Source organism: Mugil cephalus, chromosome 11 (genome assembly GCF_022458985.1).
Source record: "Mugil cephalus isolate CIBA_MC_2020 chromosome 11, CIBA_Mcephalus_1.1, whole genome shotgun sequence".
Classification (NCBI taxonomy): domain Eukaryota; kingdom Metazoa; phylum Chordata; class Actinopteri; order Mugiliformes; family Mugilidae; genus Mugil; species Mugil cephalus.
The window spans coordinates 1,700,344-1,716,153 of record NC_061780.1 but is presented as its reverse complement, the minus strand read 5'-3'; the positions used below and the strand labels follow the sequence as shown (position 1 = coordinate 1,716,153).

General features: G+C 40.0%; 1 protein-coding gene across 1 annotated transcript; it reads right to left on the bottom strand.

Moving 5' to 3' along the window:
• Positions 1-2,354: 2,354 nt before the first annotated feature.
• Positions 2,355-14,996, bottom strand: LOC125016493 (soluble guanylate cyclase 88E-like). The gene is made up of 18 exons (XM_047599002.1): positions 14,929-14,996; positions 14,596-14,652; positions 14,223-14,400; positions 13,624-13,756; positions 13,067-13,241; positions 11,141-11,232; positions 10,459-10,716; positions 10,209-10,353; positions 9,580-9,705; positions 9,061-9,181; positions 7,998-8,127; positions 7,526-7,672; positions 7,063-7,209; positions 6,251-6,407; positions 5,033-5,142; positions 4,535-4,624; positions 4,223-4,338; positions 2,355-3,650 (listed from the first exon to the last, which is right to left on the bottom strand). The coding sequence occupies exons 3-18, from the start codon at positions 14,348-14,350 to the stop codon at positions 3,281-3,283; spliced, it is 2,445 nt and encodes an 814-aa protein (XP_047454958.1). The 5' UTR covers positions 14,351-14,400; positions 14,596-14,652; positions 14,929-14,996; the 3' UTR covers positions 2,355-3,280.
• Between the last annotated feature and the right edge of the window lie 814 nt (positions 14,997-15,810).

Below are 15,810 nucleotides of genomic sequence, written 5' to 3'. Positions count from 1 at the left end.
TCTAAATGAGTGAAACACAAATATGTGTGAGTGTTATATATGTAGGACATAATCCAGAGTAACCAATGTTGAATTTTTTTTTTTTTTTTTTTTTTTTTTACAACAGAGCAATCAGTCTTGGCAGCTATAACAAACATGTCTGCCAGTCTGAGGCTGCGAATCCAGTGACTCATTTCAAATCAGGAAGTGTCCACTGCTAGCGAGTGACTTTATTTCTATATTTATCTGAATGGAAACCAGCTGTGCTGAAGGGCCGTTGGCTCAGGCCATTCAAAAAAAGACCACCGAACACTTGCAAATGTTAATTGTTGTCAGATGTTGGGGTTAAAGGTTGCTGCTACACCCCAGCTGGACCGAGGGGAGTGCCTGGACAGGATACAGCCCACCAGAACATGAGAAACACACCTGCCTCTTTGTTTTTGCCTCCCACTCAGGCCTTCTGCGAGAAATTAACTCGAGCAAAGTCATGGTAAACTTTGCAACTGCAGAATGAGGTCTGTCACCGTGGCAACAGACAGGAAGTAGTGCTTAAGCGGTTTCCTGATGGCTTCCTCTTTATCATGTAATAACATCTCACAAGGAAACATCGGCAGGGAGTATTCAGCTGAATATCTGTGTGTGAGTGTGCAGGCTTGTACGTGTTTGTGCCTACGAGTGTGCTTACCTGTCTCACCTTTGTCCTGTACACAGCTTACGCACTCACCTTCCTTGGTTATGAGATAATAAGTGGACCATAAATTATGTCAATTATCTTTCATTAAAAGATCACAGAGACACATAGACACACACTCACGTACAGTCACTCACATAATAGCAGTGTGTTATCACCAGATGACTAAAGACAGGAATAACCAACTTCACAACCGCTGAGGTCAGAGAATTGCGCCTGAAGATTTGGAGTCTGAATTGGATGGAGGATTTGGTGAGCTTAGGTGCTTTCTGCTATCGTGCTGTGTTTCCATCCGCACTGTGATAAGATAGAGATGAACAGATACCAGTTGAAGGGAGGCCAGAAATTTAATATCACCATTCGGCAGCTAACGCGGATTGTCTTCATAAAGCCATCTCACTTGTGATTTAGATGTGAAGTCCTTCAGGAGTTAACAGTCCACAGTCCCTGTTTTTGTAACTAATGAATTTCTTCATAAACGTACTCTGAAGTCAGCTTATCATCTTCTAGTGGTTGTTGAAATGCATGAAGTGTCTGGAGATAACACTGAGACAATGGTCATTTTCTCACATCCTCTTTACAGTTCTGTCCTGTTTCCATAGCAAATCGAAAGGCCTTTTGATTTCAAAATAATTTTCTAAGAGGTTTTGACCAATAAAATGTGCATTTTTATTTGGAATCAAAACCAGGTCAAACTGTCGCCTGTGTGGCACCCAGGGAGCAGTCTGGGGGTTAGGAGCTTGCTCAAGAGCCTCAGCCATGGACATAGGGCCTTACAATCTCACAATGTTCCTTTAATCACTACATGGCAGTAACTGCCATTAATACCATTGTAAACTTGGTAATCTTTTATTCAGTCCACAGTCCAGACTTTGTGGAACGGCAGGACACATTTCTAGTAACAAGTTAAGTAAACGGTTATTTTGAGGAATTTCCACAAAGAAATATTTGGAAATCAGAACAGGCCATTATTAGAAAACTACACCTGTGTAAAATAGGTCAACCATTTGAAACTTCACACTAGCCCCATTAAAAGAAGAGCAGAATGCTGGTTTAACCTATGGTTTATGAAACCATTAATCAGGATACTTTTCGATGCAGCTGTATTCCGAAGAGATTCGAGAGTTCACACAAGGACACAGTCCATCTGTCAGGTTTCAAGCTATTGTGGTTGATCCACAGAGGTGTGAGCCAGTCACCATTACGTGAGGAACTGCACACAGCTGTGAGTATGCTTAGTGTGACAGTGGTCACTCCCAAGAGTGAGTTTTACTCCACTAAAACAATAATACTTAAATAGTTTCTTTTGCACCCTATCTCCGTATTTTTAGACAAAGAGCAATATCTGGGTCAATAAATGGAAGAAAAGCGTACCTTTGCTGTTAGCTAGTACTCAGTGCTATTTAAGAAGATGCAGCTGTAGGGTGACTGCAATTACAATTATATAGCATTATCATGTATGTAATGTACAGTACAACACAGGATTTGTAATTTGTAATCATTTTGTAACTTTGTCACAACCTAGCAGATGGTCCAACCAAAAACCTGCCTTTTTCATGTGCCCCCCTTTCTGAAAAAAGTTTCCAATGACATCTTTGCAGATGGTTCTGTGTAACAAACCTCTGTTAAGTCGGGTTATCAATTGGGGTGATGACCTGTTTTTGAGAAATGAAAACAAGACATGTTTTAGTGGCTGTACATACAGTTTAATGTAAATAAACACTATCATAAAGTGAAACAAATGCCGTTACATACAGAAAATATAACCAAAACTAGTTAAGAGGATGCTGTGAAGGTCTAGCCAAATGCCTACTGCCGTACCATACACCTACTTTAAATAACATAAAATACAACCTGTGATGATATCTGCTCTCAGTGAATTCAGTGAAGCATTAGTAGACTTAGTTTTTCTGTATATGGCTCAGATGAAAACCATGTGAAACCCCTTTCCAAAACATCCAAGCATGTTGTCACTGTGCATTGTGACACAATTCCTGTCACAGTGACTTTATAAATGAATCAGAGCTATAAAGTAACACAGCCAGGCATACGTAAGATAGAAACTCATTCTTGTTACTGACTGTAGTAGAATTTTGAAGCTCTCAGTTCCTCTGCAAATGTGCTGTTTGTATGTAGAGGATATTATACTTCCTTTTTTTCAATAACAAAAAAAAAAAAAAAAACAGTTATAAGGAAGCTGTATTGTGAAATCTGTGAATTCTCAGTTTTCATGGTGGAAAGATAACTTAAAAATAAACTTTCTAATTTCTATACCAATCACAATCTTGTGGAACCAAAGGAACAACATGCTTTTCTCCAGATGATATTTTTGAAATAAAAAAAATACATGTCCATATAGATAACAGTGCCCAATTGCCCATTCATGTAGAGCCATAAAGGCTCTACGTAGCAGGAAATGTTTAAAGGTAGTTTTTGGTTTTCAGTTTTTATTACTCACAATGTCACACAGGCCTATACAGTACCTCTCACATCTGTAAATCATCAGTAACTATGATATGTCTGCTTTGTCTTGCCCCTGATTAAACTTCATATTTTCAGCTCTCTTCACATTTTGGGCTTGTCATGTAATCTTGCCCTACAATAATCTGCTCACAGAATGGAGCAGGAAGCACTGCGCATGGGCAGGTTGGCGGGCAGTTTGGCGTACTGCTGCCTGAAGCTGTTTCGCTTGCTGTTGAATAAAGGACCCGGGTTCTCCTGTCCATCGGCGGGCAGCAAAGACTCCGGCATTTCATTTCCCTGGGGCACCTCCAACTTGGTCCCCTTGTTGTTCTTAGTCTTTTTGGCTTTCTCTTTCTCCTGAGACTCAGCTGAGATGATGGGGGGCTCGTTAGCAGCCTCTGGCGTGGGCAGGTTGTCCAAGGGGAGGTCGCTGGGGCTCGGTTTCCCTTCTGCTTGCTCCTCACTGCCGGTGATGTTGAGGTTGGAAGCCATGCGTTTGGCGTTGGTGCTTGTGGAACTAGTGCAATTACACATTGAATTGAGAATGATTCATATAAGACCTTTGGAAACAATAAACGAGACATTAAACCATTTAACATTTGGCTTTATGGACAGTGGCTTCAGATTAACTGGCTTTTTGGAAAAAAATATTCTTAGATTTCTAAACATTACATGATCATTTTTCAGAACATTCCGATTTTATGCTGCTATTTATTTCCCCTTTTCCATCTTGTGCAACAACACTGGGAATAGGTAAAATAATGTCCAAAATGTCAGGAACCTTTCTTATCTCATAAAATAAGTCTGAAAGGACTGACACGAGGCTAAACAACTGTTTTCTGTATTGTCGGTTGCGTCTTGCCTGTTTTGTCTTTTTGTGGTAACCCCAATGTGTTTCAGAACCACATGCGAAGAAAAATTGTGTTTTGTGGACTTCTTGAACCAACGTCACCTAACCAGCCCTGTGGAGTTTGCTTGCTGTCTGGCGCCACTGGGGGTCAATGAGAACAGCTCTAACTGCATCAACAGGGGGCATCCTGAGTCCATGCTGATTCTCAGCTTCTGACCTCTCATTTTTCCTCCACTCACCCATTAGAGCTCTTGTCCTCGTCCTTCTGTTCACTGCTGTAACGCAGCTCTGCTGGGGTCTTGAACGACAGATCTTTTTTTCCTTTCAGCCAGTAGGTCTTCATGTAGCCTTTTCCCTGCAAGTATTTTGATCAGAAATGCTGTTTACATACTGTTTAACAATGAAATGAACGACAGTTTAAACAGCTTGACTGTTGTGGTGAAAATAAAAAATAAAAAAGTAAGTAATATGTCATATCAGTTAATGGATGCACTAACTGCAGGGGAGTGCATGAGAGAGAGCATACAGAAAGCATGATGTTAACCCCTCACCTTTACAAAGATTTTGCCCCTCTCCTCAATGATATAGGGCTCATGCTCCAGGTGGTCTTTGGTGGTCTGACTGATGTGTATCTGCATGCCCTGCTCAGACAGAGGCACACACACAAAACTAAGCTAAAGCTGAGTATTGAAAAACAAGGTCCATTTGCACTGAAACCTTTTGTGACATGAAATTGAACTAAGTTTCATAGAATGAATGAAAAGAGAGTTCGGTTGTGAGTTTTATGAGAATGTAACAAATGAAATCTGCACATCTTTCATGTTATTTAAATCTATTTTCAGAATTCTCACACAACATGACATCAGTACTGTAAGTAATGGGAAGAGAATGCAGTGATTCACCTATTGTGTCAACAAAAACGCAATGCATTTTTTGTGGCCTCATTAAACACAGAATGGTTTTCTACTCCAGTCTGAGTTAGTTATTGCAGTTATTTATATTATAGCTGTCCCATTTTGCTGGGTTATTAACAATGTTAGTGTAGTCACCACTCCGTTGCTCTCCATTCTTGAGGCTGTGTTCACAGTGTCGCCAAACAAACAGTAGCGAGGCATCTTCAGACCAACAACACCAGCCACCACCATACCTGAGTGGATACCTGAGAGAGGGAGATCAAGGACAGTTAATGCACCCAAACATGAGCCGACAGATTCTGAGAATGTATTATAAATCTAAATTCTTAAAGTTTGTGGTTAAAAACAAAACAATTTAATCAGAATTTATATTTTACTTTCACACTTTTCACTACTTCTGTTTTGTAAACTAATAAAAATGTGCTTCTATATGTTCCCTTTTGATACATTTTGATGCATTTTAGCATTTGCCTGATCATTTCACTTTATTGATGAAGGCAGTACAATGAATGTGTACTTTCCAATGCTATTGCCTTTTGAAAGCAATATAAGAAATTTCACAATAGTATTTGGAGTTACTCTTACTCAAGTACTAGTAGAAGTACTTTTACTTCTGCTTGAGTAATGATTATTACAGATACTAAATACTTAAGTACTGTTACTGTTTACCCACCACTGCTGGCTCTGAGCTCAGTGCTTGCTTGGATACACTCCCAGAGAAGATATGCGCATGAGACCTGAATGAGCAGTTTATAGAATGGGTGGAGGTATATATTATATTTTATATCGTTCGACAATAAGATATAAAACTGTTTTACTACCAGTAGTATCATATATTTGTCACATATTATTTACTACTACTTTAAATCCAAATATTAAATCACAATTTTATAACCTCTGTATTATCTTTCTCATGGGCTCAAATCCTAAATTATAATAGCAATTTTACACATCAGTAAACCCAGGGAGGGATTTACAAATGATAAAAATATTTTCCTCATATCAGAAAAAGCTCTAAAAATGTCAGTGGCCAGGGTTGCCGCCTTAATAGTGACCCCTTGTGATGGTAGCAGGGTGTATATTTTATCTGGTTGAGGGAAAATCACTCTGTTATGCCCCACAATCTCAAAATCATAGTTTTGTGAACCTTGCTTAGGTTCAGGAGATAAAGAACCCATACTTCAACAATGTTAAGTTCAAAGATCAAGCCACTGAGTCCCTCCCAGCGGTGTGACTGACCCTGGGCATTTACCGCCTCCTGAGGAGCAGCATCAAAACCCCAGAACTATGAAATAATCTCGGTGTCTTATCACACCTGAGCTATAAAAGCTGCAGACAGTTTTACTTTCTCACCAACTCTGATCTGGATGTTATCCCCGGTAGAGGGGTCTTTAAGGTGGTCGATGGAGCTCAGCATGTCCAGGGCCATGTCACAGATATGGTGCGCATGGAAGGTGGTCTTGTTGGGCACGCCCGCCACCACCATGTAGGCATCACGGATCGTCTCCACCTGGACAGAGAGGAGAGTGACATCCATATAAGTTTGGACACTGTTGGTTCTTTTAATTTAACAGTTTATCAGATACATTGAAGTCACAATTGGATAATGAATATCGTCCTGGAACTAAATCCACATCTGTGCATGACACAGCTTCAACTGTCACATTTGAGCCCCTGAAAATAGGGGATGTTCATAAAAATGGTTCTCATTCTTGTACCGTTCATTTTGATGAGGATGTGACTACCATCAAATTCACTCTAAGGGTCTGTACTTTAAGTCCATGTCCATTATATAACTGTAACTTAAATAGGTTTTGATAAAACAACATGCATTGTGACAGTATCCAAATATGTACCCAACTCCAAATATTCAAAAGTCTGACATTATGAGGTGGGTTACTTCTTGACAGAAGAAGCACGAGTAAGTTTTTCAATTATTTAAATTTCAATAAACCCTAGTGTCATTTAGGCAGTTTTAGAAGTTTTTCCAAGCCCACAAGAGAAATGTAAACTCGTAGAATTTCATTCTGAACAAGAAAAATGACAAGCTTTTATGTACCAAAAATATCAAAACTACCTTCAACCTAAAAAGTACGAACATTGCGGATACTTTGGCCACAGTTAAAACTAATATGCAGTTGCATGTGTTGCTTAGCTGAACTGACTTTGTAGACGTTGTGCTTCTCGCTGAGCGTGTCGAAGACGATGTAGATCTCGTTGAGCATGTCCACCACCTGCATGGGTGTGATGTGGATGCAGATCTCGTTGAACTTGACCACGTCGCTGAACAGGATGGTGACATCTGGAAAGACCTAGGGACAGAGAAATTACATACATGTTAAACTAATCAAAAAAAAAAAAAAAAAGTATATATATATATATATATATATATATATATTTGATGTGGTGTCTGCTGCCAAGCTACAGCCAATGTTGCAATGAGATGATGATGGAACAAAAGCTACTTGATGTGCTCATCCTCAGAGTGAATCAGATAACAATGCTCTCTTCACCAGCATAGCAGACCTAATAAAAAATCTATGACCTCAATTCACATTTTCAGAACATGAGGGATTTATGTTATTTTGAGCACTCCAATCCTTGTTGCCAAAAAGTAGTTTGTTTTACCTGGCATGTCTCCAGAGCAGTGATTCCCTTCCTGAGGCGGTCGGCCACAGCTTTAGGGATCATGGCATACAGCAAAGAATCTCCTCTCTTTTTCTCTTCATCCAGCTTCTTGATAATTTCCTGCAGCTGAGCGTATTTTTGTTGCTCCTGGAGGATCAGAAATAGAACATGAGAGTCTATAGTTACAGTCTCTCCTCTCTTCTAGCTCAAAAGTCCCTCTTTGCCTTTTCTAATCCTCTTAATCCACATCTCTCCAGCATGGCTGAAGTGGATTTAATGGGTAAAATCAGTAGAGCAGCAGAGTTGTCACTTGGGCTCACCTGGTCAGGTTGCTTTGTGGCAAGAATGACCAGATTTTGTGTTCTAAATGATATAAGTCTTCACTGTCTTGTATTGAGTTGTCATTTGTGAACATAAGTCTTCTTTGTTTGACTCTTTCTCTAAGGACTTAGGATTCAGGTTTTCTCTTCACCTGATCAAGAGCCAGCTGCAGCTCAGCTGATTGCTGGGTCCCGGCCAAGATCAGCTCTCTGCTGGAGTCATGCAGGTTCAGATCATTCACGTACACACCCATCTTTATCATGTCCTCCACAGTCTCTATACTACATGAATAAGAAGACAAAACAAAGATATTATGTAAATAAACTTGCATACAAATATTCAGGCTGTGGCCTTTAATGTAAGCATGCAGGATGAAAGCTAGGGTAGAGTGAGGATTTTTTTCCTTCATGAATGGGAATAAACTGATCTGCTTCAGCAAATTAACATATTATGGCGAACATTTAAAAAAAAATCTCAATCTCAAACAGCCATGGGTTTGTTTAAAAAAAAACTACACACTTGTGCTCAATATGTTGGCTGTGAAAAATCAACACAAAGTGTTTTCTCAGTTGAGGTGACATTTATGAAACTACTATGCTTCACAGTGAAAACGTGCAAACATAATGGGAATGTGCCCTAACAGTTAGAGAAAATGTGGCACATTTGCATGAGGTGCAAGCAGATCAGAAAATAGAAATACTAAAACTATGAAGAATACTAAAACAAAGGAAGTAATATATTTCAAATAAATGGCTCAGTAGCTGAGGTAAATACAGACTGTGCTTGCTGTTGGACTATACTAATGACGCTAAATGTACAGCTTATTGTCGTATTTTTTCTATCAGTTACATTTCCAACCATGTACATGACAATTAAGTTTGACTCATGAAACAAACTAATTTTCCCCATCTGAAAGTGACCTGAGGACATATGAATTTAGAGGCGAAGCATATTGCACCACCTATTTGCATGTAGCCATAGCTGAAGAGAGCTGTAACACCTGATATTTTTTCCTTGAAATATATTACAATATATCATACTAATTGATGCAATGCTTGATCAGAGCTGATGGTGAGGCTTGCTTTGATTCATTCAGCCACTCACCATGCAGATTCCAAACAGACTGAATGGACTTTTGACCTAATCTGACTTGGGGTAAAGGCTGGTTCTCTCTTATAGGTGTGGACCGTTAAAACCTTAGGCTGAGGTCTTACATGGGTGTCCCCAGGAAGATGAGGGAGTCCCACTGGGGGACATACTTCATCTGGCCCTTCAGATGGAGTGGTTTCTTCGGAGGCTCCCGCATGTCCTCAAAAATGGTTTCACTACATTTTCCTGGAGACATGGAGCAGAGGTTAATGGGATAGGTGGGATTGTGGCACAGTACAATAAAGAGACATGCATTAAATTTACAGAACAACAAATGCTGCAACAAGATAGATATTTAAGATATGTACACTGCCTGGCCAAAAGAAAGATGACACTGACGTGGTCAAGTCACAGTTTTTTATGAAATGAGAAGTTACTCGTGCATCAGTTGGGGTTAAATAACTTGATGCCAGCTGAAAGATAATCACCCATGCAGTAATTATCCAATAGGTGGCTCGTACCTATTTAAAGATAGTTAAATCCAGGTGGGGACGTTTTTTGGCCAGGCGGTGTATTTATAAATATTTTAAAAGTATCAACTGTGAAATAACATTTGAAAAAGTTTAGGTGTAAAATGTTCTGACCAGTTACAGTCTGGAAGGCCAGCAGCTCAATGTCCTCGCCTCCGGAGTTGGCAGAGCTGTTGTACTGGGTGAGAGAGCTGCTATACTCCTGGTCCGTGCCCTTCATCTCCTCCACTGCCTTTGGCTCTGATGGAGGGAGAGCAACATGCACAGGGAGAGGACAGATGACTGAATGAAGCATGATGAGATGAAAAAAAAAAAAAACTCACCGGGGTTGTGAATTACAAGCACAATCTGGCAATAGCAGAATTGCACTGAGAAACAAGAATGCAATAAGTTATATCCTTTCTGAAACACTTCGACCCCTAGCGATATATATGAATTACCTTGTTTTTCTTGTCATCCATTTTTATTCTAGTGATAAATTTGTAAAAACAACTTCTGTAAATTAGTTTTAAAAAAAATAGTTAAATTGAGGCTGCAGTGCATTTATATCATTTGTGAAATGAGCAGTTCTGCTTAGGCTCTTTAATTTCCACCTGGACATATTATAAATATTTGATTTAGCTTTTTCCATATATCTAGCAATTTGATGGACATTTGTGATTCCATCCATTTGAAATGAACCCTTTTTCATACATTATGGATTTGGAAAGGAAAAAAGGTTCAGGATAGAGAGGAAAAGAGACCCCTTTCTTCTTCTCTTTTGGCCTTCTCGTTCTCCTCCTTCTCCTCAGGCTCCTCCTTGCTCAGTTTTGGGATGTTGACCTTCTGCTTGCTCTCCACCACAGCCTTGGACAACAGCTCAAACACGTTGTTCAAATGGGTGTAGATCTGAATAGAGTAACCAGAAGACATCAGATGGTTATGACAGCATACACAGAGAAGGCAGAATACGACAGAATAGTTTAAAATCTAAAGTCCTCCTTCCACACTTACATTGTCCCAACTGAATTCCAGCATGGGTCTGACCAGAGTGAACTCTTCGTTGACCTTCTTGCCCTGAAGGTCGGAGAAGACCTCTTTGAGGCCGTCGCCGATGCGGTACATGGTCATGTCACGGCGGAAGATGACACTGAAAGGGAACATGTCGAAGAAGATACCTCGCTTCATGGGCAGCTTTTCGTAGCTCGGCGCAGTCTTCTGCTGGGGCATGCGGTGCTTGAAGGCAGCGTTGTCAAAGTTCATCTTGTAAACCTGGACCAGGAGACAGAAAAGATAACAAAACCTCTGAAATACAAGTCGATTGATGCTAATGTTTGTGTGGTATTGGGATGTTTCTCTTTGCATTGGTGCATTTGATTAACCAAAATCATTGATGGATGGGAGAGCAAATAGCACATTTGGATTGCAAGTTCTAGTTTATTATTTTAAAAATCATAACCTCTCCAACAACAGGGGAACGTAGGGTGAGGGGGGGTCTGAGTTTACTCAGAGTCCCTTCCCAATAAACACTTATCTGCATCCAATAAACACTTGCAGCCTGAGTGTAAACAAGAGCTCTGTCTGGCGCCTCATCGAAGGTGATAGGCTCATTTCTATGCTAATTGAACCGACACAGGGTCAAGGTCAGGAACTAAGCAGATCAACTGATTCTCTCGATCAAAGTCCGAGTACATACCACATACGTCATTTTCTCAGTTTCCTCCTTAGACAGGATCTCCACTTCGATATCTGTGTTGTAGAATTGCCGCCCCACTTGAGAAAGCTGCCCTGCAGGAGTCAATAATGCATGCTGGTCAGTGACTGAACAGAGGTCAGCTCTGTGTATCAGAGTTAGTCAAAATAGGCTTGTGTGAGCATAATTTATGAGCTAACTATAGTGCCTAGTAGGTTTGTGTTTGGTTTCATTTTGAGTCTGGATAGATGAACCTTGTCTGATGGTGTCATTGGCTGGTGTGTCCTCAGGAAATTACTTCTTTCTGCACAGAAGTCTGTTTAGGTTTCCAACGAGGTTTATGAAATCTATCCGAAATCTATTTGGAGGAACCATATATGGTATCTTCAGTGACCTTTCATTTACTACATGATGATGATGAACAATTTTGAAAAATGTCACAAACGTAAAAAAGTCATATTTTGCCCTACCAGTGGCGTCTTTGCATCAGGGGCTGGTGGGGCTTGGCCCACCAGATGGTACTGCTGTGCCGGGCGAGGATTACACGCTTTTATAAATTTTCCAGTGTAAGTTAATAATAAATTTCAACTTTGCCCCAAATTAATTGTCCACAGACAGAGTGTAGACACTTTTTGTAGTGTGGTTGTGTGTGAATAGTTCGTTGCGCCTGATGCTGCGTCTCTGTGTCCGGTCAGTGGGGCACAGCCAAGATGGCCGTGACCTGCAGTGTTGTGGACTGATGGCTTCTTATTTGACTGATTTGAAGAAGTGAGTGGGAACTGCACTTGGAAAGTTTCGCTAGCTTGGCTAACGTCATTGACTGTATATACCAGGCTAACGGGAACCAATTCAAATTTAATTAATTAATTGCATGATGAACGGAGTTGACTTCTGGCTAGTGTGCGATTTAGTAGTTTACCACCTGAGCAGAAGGTTTGGGACCACATCGACCGGAGGATTGAATCATTTCTCAAGCGCAAAAGACAAAACTAGGTCATTCAACCAGGAATGGTTTAAGCAGAAATCTTGGTTAACCAGAGATCGTCACGCACATGGTAAGTTTGCATGTTGTGTGGGTTTTCTCCAGCTTCTGTGTTTTAGTTGTGAGGGCACTGATTATGGTATTTCTGGGCTACATCATTTCCTGCATGGCCCTACCAGAATTTCCAAACCAAAATCCCCAATAACACTCTAGGGGTGAAATTTAGTAGTATTTCAATAATTCAATTTTAAGTCAATTCAATTTTGCTTATTTATATAGCGCCAATAACAATACAAATTGTCTCAAGATGCTTTACAACAACTGGCCTGAAACCTCCAGAGCAAGCCTGAGGGCAACAGTGGCAAGGAAAAACTCCCTATAAGTGCCCTATAAAGGGTGAAGCAAACTTAAAAGTGACCTGTAACTATGCAAAACGTATATATTAATTTAGAATTTCTTTTGAATTACATAATTTGCCATCATATCTGAACATAGTCAACTTAAGATCATTTATGCATATCTTGGGCCCTAAAAATACACATTACATATAATAATTTTTATTGTAATGAAAATACAGAATTAAATTAAAACTTTTTCTTGGTAATACTTTGTAATTTGAATACCTAGAATTTTATATGTTGATATTTTAAGAAGAGAAATAAAGCCAAACGTGTCCAGAAAATGCTAAAAGTAAACTTATTATCCAGTATTTAACATACTTTACGCCTGCTTTGATAATGCATATTTCACATACACTATTATTAGAACTATAAGAGCTGTTTTAAAACACTGCTGTGTTTTGCTGTTTATTCTCTGTGTTCCGAAATCATCCACCAACACATTCAGTCACACATGAGCCTAAATGCAAACTCAGGGGAAAGATGTAAACTTGGGATCACAGTGAGACCTGTTGTTGCATTGTGTGCTGTGGTAGACATGCAGAGTACCTTTGACAAACTGCGTGAAGCCTTTGCGGGTGCTGCGGTAGTGCAACGTGAGGCTCGTCTCACACTCCTCCTCCACACAGAAACTTGGCGGCTGCACCTTGGGGAAAGAGAAGCGGAAGTACTCGTGCAGGTTATCCAGCTCATTGATGAAGTCACGCACATTTCGGCCCAAGACCTGGAGAAAATGGAGGACAGGGATATGTTGGCAGACCACTTTGTAGTTTTTCTCTTTGTTACTGAAATTGTAGAAGTAACAGATGTAAAATACTCTTTCTTCCATTCTGAGTAAATGAAACATTGTTTCTACTGATGCAATATTATTTGATTGGAGACAATCCTTTTTCTTTATCTCTATATTTAGCTTTGACTACTCATCCTCAAAACTTGGTTCTGTTTCCATTTATTCCCATATGTGAAACACATCGCTTCACATGTGCCAGAGGATGTTTTTTTTTTGTTATTCTGGAGTGAAAAAAAGCTAAAAGCTATCTGAGATAGGATTACTTTGACTCACCAACATATTAACAATTAAAATCATTCCGGGGGCACTGTATCACCTTCAAGATGCGCTCGTATCCATAGTTCCCAATCCTCTTGACCATATAGACCCCAAAGGCGTACATGAGCTCATCATGTGTCTTTCCCAGAACCTCGCCTGCTGCCTTTGCCAACCGCAGGATCAGGTTGTCACTGTAAAGGAGGAGGAGGAGGAGGTGGAGAGCTATTTATTCATTTTAATATGGAGTTATTCTATGCTTAGCTGATGCGTGCAATGCAATAGCCAGAATCAAGTCTCTACATATATAGTAAAATAATGTCTGAAAAAAAAAAAAAAAAGAATTTGTAACTGTTAGATTATACAGCTGTTTGTGGTATAGTGTTCACCTAGTGTGCTTTGCCATACTATACACTCTAACTTTTCAGCAGTTCACCTGCAGAATAAAAATGTTAGACTCTTGCATTTTTGTCACATTTCAGAATACTTCTCTTGAACTGTGCTAGTGGCCAAGGACTGCAGGACTTCTGTTTGTATGCTGTATGAATTCTCAGTGTGTCTGAGTCTTTTGCCAAAAGTTTGTGTGTTGTTGTTTACACTCTGTAACCCAGAACATTGTGCTGGATAGTCCTAAAATTGTTCATAGAAACCATAACATACTTGTACATCTGGTGTCTGACAAACTTGAGGTGGGGTATCTCCGCTCGGTTCTCTATCAGTCGCCACACATCTTCTCCATAGGATTCATTAATGTAATCATTCACTGCTTCCAAATACAGGCCGTACATCTTCAGAGGGTTGGGTAACCTCCAGAGTGCTGCCTAAGTTAACTGGTTAACTGAGGAAGGAGCGCGAGGGATATTACAAAGCAGAAATGACAAATCGGAAATATATCACTGACACCAAATGCTTCGTTTCTCTTATTAGAATAAGAATAATATTTAACCAAGCAAATGGCCAAAGACATGCAGAAGACATACAGTTTTAGACTACATGTTTGCACATTGAAGAAAATAATAAAGTATCTTTTTACCTGTGTCACACACAACCTCATGAAACCTCAGGTAACCTCCTCAGACCCAAGCTACATCTAAGTAAACACAAGATTATTTGAGCATTAAAACAGTCACACACACACACAAAAAAAAACAAAAAACAAACAAAAAAAAAGAAAACAATAGCCTGCCGCTGCTTATCCACCCTCAAAACTGTGAAATTTCCCTCTGCAGAAGCCTCACAAAAAAATAATTTTGAAATGAAGCCGCACGAAATGCACCTAACTCGCCTCTGGACTCTTAACAACAAAACATATGAAATGTAGTTCTAAATGCATGTAAAGGTGAAATGGGTAAGAAAGTTTCTTTACCTGCAGTCGCTCAGTGCTGTGTTATCCTGGGCTGCGACTGTGCCAGCCAGCACCACAGCATTGGTGCCTGCTGAGAGTTTCCACCTGTAGCTGACATGAGCGCTCTCCTTTGACAGTTGCCTGTCAGGTCAACAGGTGACCCGGGCCAAAATAGCAGCACCAAGGCATGTTTGTGGCAGGCAGTAAAGAAAAGTCTGAAAGAAAGGTTTTTTAGACTCTCAGCTGCGTGGACTGGCAAATACAGAGAGTCTAATTTGTAAGGCATTTGTATGGATGCTGTGGGCGGCTGTGCCTGCATGTGGGAATCCCTTAGAAAGACGTTTAGTTTCTGTCTTATGTAAACCAGGGTGCACAATGTGAGCCTCATTATCTGAAATTAGTTTGTGCTCTTTGGCAACAACTCATTAGGGCTACCAGGTTTCTCAGCTAATTACTTTAAATTAGCATAATTACAGGCAGGTGCACACTAAACTGACGGGCATTATGTTGTGATTGGCATTTGAAAGGTTTTCCATTGTTTGTTGTTTTGTGACGTGAAGCTGAATGAATCCATCAAACACATTCAAGCCTCGACTGCTATTGTCTATTCCTCATCAGAGAAATGTGACAAAAACGAGTGTTATGACAAATTTATGACAGCGTCTGTTTTGACCTGCAGAGACACCCTTTGTCTTTGAAAAGAATATGTTTTACAATATAGAAGCAGTTTTATTTAAAAAAAAAAAGTCATCTAAGATGGGTGAGTCAATCATCAAGCAAGGGCACCTGCAAATTATGGTGAACATATCCACTAGGGGGCACTGTTACAGCACCCTTGATTTACTGCTGGGCTATCAAACGCTATGCCAGAGGAAATGAGTTAAAAGTTAAAAGAAATGTGTG

Excerpts from the sequence above, each read along its gene's own strand:
- LOC125016493 (XM_047599002.1), bottom strand. The coding sequence starts at position 14,350 with ATGTACGGCCTGTATTTGGAAGCAGTGAATGATTACATTAATGAATCC. Across the intron at positions 6,408-7,062 it reads AGAAGCACAACGTCTACAAA|GTGGAGACGATCCGTGATGC; the intron begins GTCAGTTCAGCT and ends CTCTCTGTCCAG. Across the intron at positions 3,651-4,222 it reads GAGGACAAGAGCTCTAATGG|TTCCACAAGCACCAACGCCA; the intron begins GTGAGTGGAGGA and ends TAATTGCACTAG.